This window comes from Chenopodium album, chromosome 9 (assembly GCF_948465745.1).
Source record: "Chenopodium album chromosome 9, dcCheAlbu1.1, whole genome shotgun sequence".
Taxonomy (NCBI): domain Eukaryota; kingdom Viridiplantae; phylum Streptophyta; class Magnoliopsida; order Caryophyllales; family Amaranthaceae; genus Chenopodium; species Chenopodium album.
The window spans coordinates 64,007,870-64,014,820 of record NC_137842.1 but is presented as its reverse complement, the minus strand read 5'-3'; the positions used below and the strand labels follow the sequence as shown (position 1 = coordinate 64,014,820).

The following is a 6,951-nucleotide window of genomic DNA, read 5'->3' as shown; positions in this document are numbered from 1 at the left end:
ACTTTGAGATGTTCAACAAGATTTCACATATATAAGGTTTTTTTTTCTCCTCTTTCGTTAGTTACGTAAATTTAAAAAAAAAAAAAAAATGTTTTCAAAAAAAAAAATTAAAAAAAAAATTATCATAGATAGTCATCAAAGCATAATATATGAATAGTATAGTCTCAAAACATTGAAATTAAAAATGGGTAATTTAAAATTGCTCTTCTTGAGAAACAAGAATCGCTTCTCATGAAGTAAATTTAGAATTTGTCCATGAACAGGTAAGGATATGGGCGACTTTCTGCAAATTCTTTCTATTTGGCAGATAACAGGCGTTACCTTTACAATTTGAAAACAAATGTTTTATTTCATTAGAAAAAATAGTCATGGAAAGATAGGCTATTTTTAAGTATAGAAACTTTAAAATTATTGTAAACCATCAATTTCAATCCAAAATCTTTTACCCTTGGCTGCACGGTGCACCTATACAAGAGGATGATTAACTAAATAATCCACTCAAACAAACAATAATGAAAAAAAAAGGGATTAATAAAAAAGTTAATTAATGTAAAATAATCAAGGACCATCCCTCATTCACAAAAACATGGTCCACCCTATAAATAACACCCTCACTCTCCTCGCTCTTCCCGCTTCCATTCTATATATTCCATAATATCACACTTCTCTCAAAACCACACCCACTTACACTTACACACACAACCTTAAAAAGGCTCCAGAATTTAATCAAATCAATCCCCCAAAAATTCACACAATTATTTAACTTTTGTAATTTTATCATATATCCAAGTTTAATTTAATTAGCTTGTAATTCATCTTTCAAAACGGGTCTTCCGTTGTGGATGCTTGGCTTGGCCGCTGAACAGCTGCGCGCCGATATGAATCGCTTACTTTCCCTTCTCTTCCACCAAGTACGTCTTACATACTTTCTCCGTTTCTTTTTAATCCATCCATCTACACACTTTCCTTTTAAGTCCGTCGTCAATTTTTGTCATACATATTTACGTACCACGTAACAAAATTGGTACGTATGTACATATATTGACGTTATAATATAATGTTTAATTTTATGTTTAGGGGGTGTTGGATGAACAATTCTTACAATTGCAACAACTACAAGATGAAAGCTCTCCAAATTTTGTTTCTGAAGTTGTCAATATTTACTTTCATGAATCTGAAAAACTTCTCCGAAATCTCAGATCTTTTCTGTAATTTTCTCTCTTTATTTCTCTTTATATTATTAATTTAAATTGAAGAAATGTGTAATTACTAATTAGTAGTACATTTATTGTTTGGTTATTAAATGCACATACACCGACTGAACAAAAGCTAAGTTTACGTTTACTGCTATACTGTGAAAAATCTAATGATTTCACAAGCTAGTTTAAATAGTACAGTATCATAATATACAGTATTTTGACTGTATTTTGTAGGGTTATAGTACAGTATAACTGTATAAGAATCAGTATGTATAATTTACTACTCCATAAGAATGAATGCTTATTAGAATTTTTTTTTTTTTTTGAAACAAGCAAGCGAGGATTTATTTAAATTAAATCAATCTCCGTCAAAGCAATGAGACTTTGAGGAAAGTTCGACATACAAATTCGTTCCGATGAGATCGAAGTATCCCACCTAGCTACACTATGTGCAACTACATTACCACCTCGCTTCACATGTAAACATTTAAAAGAAGAAAAATAATGCTTATTAGAATTAGTATTAAAGTAATTTTATTTTATGTTTTGATATTTTTAAAAAAATAATAATAGTGATATTTGGGGTATATTTCTAAAAGAGATAAATGAATAAAGCTATAAACCACATTTCGTGATTAGGTTGATGAATTTGTGCACACAAGCTAAACATTTTAATTAGATAATATAATTAATTAGTATCGTGTTTTTACATTAATTAACTAGATAATTCAGAAATCGGACAACATGTTTACGTTGAACATTTAGTTTTTTTTTGTTTTTGACATGATCTTAATTAACGGAATAAAGGGTTACAAACTACATACGTTTTGTCTACTTGTAACAATAGTATGCATTATTGATTTATAATTTGCTAATTTTTTTAAAAAAATAAATATATATATATATATATATATATTCTCTTACAATTGATCTACCCGATATTGTTCATTATAAGCTAATGATATTTAATTTCTTTTTTGAATGAAATACATATAATTGTTTTTTTTTTTTTACATTGGACCTTCTATTGTTGTTCATTATTAGCTAATGATTTTTTGTTATTCAATTTTGCATGAAATACGAAATAAAAAAAAGAATGGATAGAGAATTTTCAGATTACAAAAAAATAGGAATGCATTTGAATCAGTTTATGGGAAGCAGTTCAAGCATAGGTGCTAAAAGAGTTAGAAATGTATGCGTTGCCTTTCGTGCTGCTTCCGAACAAAATAACCGTGCTGGGTAATTTCTAATTCTCTCTCTCTCTTCCTTTTTACGAATGCCTTTAATTCATTTTCACCTTTTCATAATAGCATAGTAATAAAAAGATTAAAGTTATAAAATGTCATTATACTAGTAGAATTGTTTAGTGCTTAAATTATTTAATTAATGATTGATGCATACTCTAATTATATTAATTAATTTCATTGGTTTTGTGTTAATCTAGATGTTTAAGAGCATTGGAGGTATTGGAGCACGAGTACAGCTATCTCAAGAATAAACTGCATGAACTCTTTCAAGTATGTTGTACTACTACTTCATTTTTTCATTATTTCTCTTGCTTCTATAATTTTATTGTCGATAAAAAATACGAGGAATTTGGAGTTTTAAACTCATTATTGAAGGGTTTTTTGCATCAAATAAAACCGAATATTGAAAGTAGTTTTTGTATGTACGTTATTTTTGTTAAGGATGATTCATGCTTGTTTATCACATATTACTTCTCTAGAGAATATCTTTTAATCTGAATAAAGGGGTGAAATATTTGGATTTGAATTATAAAATTCACCCTCCTTCTAGAATCTCGATCTATATACTATATATTTCAAACAGTACCTTAACAACTGTCCTCTATTCGACCGCTAAAAGCTATCCACAATATCACTAACTTGCCAAACAGGACCTAAGTAGTAGACGTGTTGTATCTTTAAAAAAAATGTTAACATGTAGTATAATCTTTTATAGAATTTTAAGGATTACTATTTTAGGAATTGAGAACTTCATTTCTTATCCAAAATCTTATGCATGCAATGTGAAGAAGCTTTTTTTTTTTTTTTTTTTTTTTTAAAAAAAAAAAATTATTTTAACCTATGAAAAGATTAAGTATACCTAATTAATTTAGTGGTAGGTTAAAATTTATGAGGAGTTTAATGTTTGGATACTATAAAGTCGATTACGTTCTATTCAGTAATAGGTTGAAATAAATTACAACTAGTTCTATTCAGTTCAAATTAAACACGTCATTTGAATTATTGAAATAATATTAAAATATTCTAAGTAGATCAGTCGTAAATTTAACTTATGCAAACTTGTGAAATTATATTGAAATGACCCAGAATACTTGATCCAATAGTCAAACTCTTATATGTATATAAATTAAGGAAGCATTTAATTTTATTTAATTGGATATTAATTGAGTTTATTACTTTTAACATGATGCAGATAGAACAGCAAAGAGTACTAGCAGCTGGGGTGAGGTACCCAATACAACACAACAACAACAACAACTAGCTAAAACAAAAACAAAATTTGCATTAAAATCTCACTTATAATTTTGCTTACTAATTTTGATCCCTATGTTTTCAGAATTAGGTTGGGTTTGGTGGCATACCATTATTAGTAATTTTGTATGCTTAATTAGCTTATAATGAAGATCTTTAATTGCTAAGTATGTAATGGGATCGGATCAAATCAAATCAGCAGTAGTTTGTAAGTTTCAATGTTTGCTTTTTTTAGAGGCAATTAATGAATGTGCAGTTAATTAATTTTGGGCGGCTATAGTTTTGATTGTTCTTCTGATTTTTGTGATCTTCTGAATCTCATTTGAATTGTGTATTTGACTTCTTTTGGCAAAGCAATTTAATGACTGGTACAATCAGTAGGTAAATGTGCTTTTTTGACAATTTTTCACAAATCAATTAAAATTTGTAGAAATTTGAGATGATTTATTGAGGAAGCGTTTGTCAAATTTCTCATTTGACCTATTTGGCCAAAATTTTGTCCCAAAAAGAATGACCCATTTGCATTAAAACACCACCAATTTGCAACAATATTTGTGCAAAATTAGCTTCCCCATATAAAAATTTCATTTTCCATGTTATTTTATTACTTTCTCTCTCTATTTTTTTACAAACCCTATGTAAATTTATCTTTTCAATATACTTTTACTTCTTTTTACTTAACTTCCTTAATACCCGCGTAATCAACCCAAATGGGTCGTTCTTTTTGGGACGGAGGGAGTAAATACTTACTTTCTCTGTCTCCCAAAGTTCATTATGTTTTGATTTTTTTTTTCTTTTTTGGCGAAAAATCACTGTCCAAACAGAAGTAACATTAAGAGACGATGGGACTAGCAATTGAATCACGAAGTTGTTCAATGATTTGTGCATAATTTTGACATAAATTGATGTTTGAAATTTAAGCATGTTGTATTAAAGTGCATGATTTAACAATAGTAATCCGTAGTAATAAATGTAATAAACCAGCCGACCTTTAAGGACTTGATTCTTACCCTAAATTTAAGGGGTATCCTTGAAAAGTTGCAACTAATATGTAACGGAGGTAGTATATTTTTTTCTACCCTCACTTAGCTTTATGAATAACAATTGTTTACACATGGGCGGTGCTTCTTTTTTTTTTTTTTTTTTTTTTTACCATTGTTAAGTGTTAGTGGACCAACTCAACCAAAAGCTTAAGCTGATAGTTGAGGCCCAGGAATATGGTTTATACTCTATCACTCCCCCTTACATGAAAGGCCCTTTGGGCTTGAAATGTGGATGCAACACAGGCCCACCTATACCTGGTGCGAATTAATTCCACTTTGAAGGAGGGGCGGATGAGATTCGAACCCGTGACCTTTGTGTCACGCTGGCTCTGATACCATGTTAGAGGACCAACTCAACCAAAAGCTTAAGCTGATGGTTGAGGCCCAAGAATATGTTTTATACTCTATCACTCTCCCTCACATGAAAGGCCCTTTGGGATTGAAATGTGGATGCAACACAGGCCCACTCATACCTGGCGCAAATTAATTCCACTTTGAAGGAGGGGCGGATGAGATTCGAACCCGTGACCTTTGTGTCACGCTGGCTCTGATACCATGTTAGAGGATCAACTCAACCAAAAGCTTAAGCTGATGGTTGAGGCCCAAGAATATGTTTTATACTCTATCACTCCCCCTCACATGAAAGGCCCTTTGGGCTTGAAATGTGGATGCAACACAGGCCCACTCATATCTGGCGCGAATTAATTCCACTTTGAAGGAGGGGTGGATGAGATTCGAACCCGTGACCTTTATGTCACGCTGGATCTGATACCATGTTAGTGGACCAACTCAACCAAAAGCTTAAGCTGATAGTTGAGGCCCAGGAATATGTTTTATACTCTATCATTAAGGATGCCATTTTAGCCTTGTGAGTAAAGTGAAAAGTTAAGGTGAGTAAAGTGAAATGTTAAGGATGCCGTTTTAGCCTTGTTATAATGGTTGTGAGAAAGAAACAAGTAATAAATGTAGATAAACAAGAGACGGATTGATTTATGTGGTTCACGAACAACGTATTAGCTACATCCATAGGCCAATGAGAGACTTTATTAATCTTGAGGAATTTTATATCATAGATAAATAATGATGAATATCATAGAATAAATATGAATGAACCCTAAATCGAGTATTCTAAATCTTCAATATAACTCAATAACACATTTATAATGTGGAAATATTATTAATATTATTAGGTGCATAATTAGCCCAAATAGAATCTAGTAAGCAACGAAACTTACTTGACGGATAATGATTGAATACTTGTTTAAGGAGTGTAATAAATCAATATAGGAAAATTTGTCAAGAATAAGCCAACCTTTGCCCGGTTCGCTTAAAATAAGTCAACCTTTCGATTAACTCAGAATAATCCAACCTTTATAGGGTGTCCACTTTAAATGAGTCAAAACTTGTTGTAACCGGTTATTAAGGTTAATTGTGACACGTGTCATAATGTGATTCGTCATTTTTCTAATAATAGTTAATTAGGAATTATCATATGATTAATTATAAAAAAATCTAATAATTATAAATTTCAAAAAAGAAAAAAAAAAGGAAAAAAACCCCAACCCCCCTCCCTTGCCAGACCGCCGCCCACGATGCCCCCCCACCCAACCCCCACTTCTTCTCGTTCCCCTTTCCCACCCCGACCCCCTGCCGGAGTCGACCCCTCCCTCCCCTTCCCCACCGTCAATCGACACCCCAAAACACTTAAACCCCGATTCTGATTTTGTTAGGATTTCGTTAAGGTGGGTTTAAGGGTTTGGGGGGTGGACTGACGGGTGAGGAAGGGGAGGGAGGGGTCGACTTCGGCAGGGAGACGGGGGAGGGGGGTCGTTTCCGGCAGGGGGTGAAGGGGAGTGGTGCCGTGTCGGGGTGGGGAAAGGGGAAAGGAATGAGGAAAGGGGAAAGAAATTAGGAAAGGAGAAGGGGTTGGGTGGGAGCGTCGTGGGTGGGGGGAGAGGCCGTCGGTGTCGGTGCCGGGGAATTTTGTGGTCGCCGGCCACCGGCGGCCTGACAGGGGAGGGTGAGGGGGGTTGGGTTGGGTTTTTTTTTTTTTTTTTTTTGGTAATTAATAGATTTTTTTAATAATTAATCATATAATAATTCCTAATTAATAATTATTAGAAAAATGACGAACCACATTCTGACACGTGTCACAATTAACATTAATAACCAATTAATAACCGGTTGCAGGTCATTTGACTCATTTAAAGT

The 6,951-nt window shown here is 32.7% G+C and overlaps 1 protein-coding gene across 1 annotated transcript; it reads left to right on the top strand.

The window, feature by feature from the left end:
- The first annotated feature begins 689 nt into the window (after window positions 1-689).
- LOC145560140 (pseudo histidine-containing phosphotransfer protein 6-like) lies at window positions 690-3,946 on the top strand. Its single transcript, XM_081621401.1, has 5 exons — window positions 690-911; window positions 1,078-1,208; window positions 2,295-2,438; window positions 2,644-2,716; window positions 3,639-3,946. The coding sequence occupies exons 1-5, from the start codon at window positions 843-845 to the stop codon at window positions 3,705-3,707; spliced, it is 486 nt and encodes a 161-aa protein (XP_081477527.1). The 5' UTR covers window positions 690-842; the 3' UTR covers window positions 3,708-3,946.
- The last annotated feature ends 3,005 nt before the right edge of the window (window positions 3,947-6,951 follow it).

What these genes read in the sequence shown, in the direction of transcription:
- LOC145560140 (XM_081621401.1), top strand. Translation starts at nt 843, where the DNA reads ATGCTTGGCTTGGCCGCTGAACAGCTGCGCGCCGATATGAATCGCTTA. An exon ending in GAACAAAATAACCGTGCTGG is followed by an intron (nt 2,439 to 2,643) that starts GTAATTTCTAAT and finishes GTGTTAATCTAG; the next exon opens with ATGTTTAAGAGCATTGGAGG. An exon ending in AACTGCATGAACTCTTTCAA is followed by an intron (nt 2,717 to 3,638) that starts GTATGTTGTACT and finishes AACATGATGCAG; the next exon opens with ATAGAACAGCAAAGAGTACT.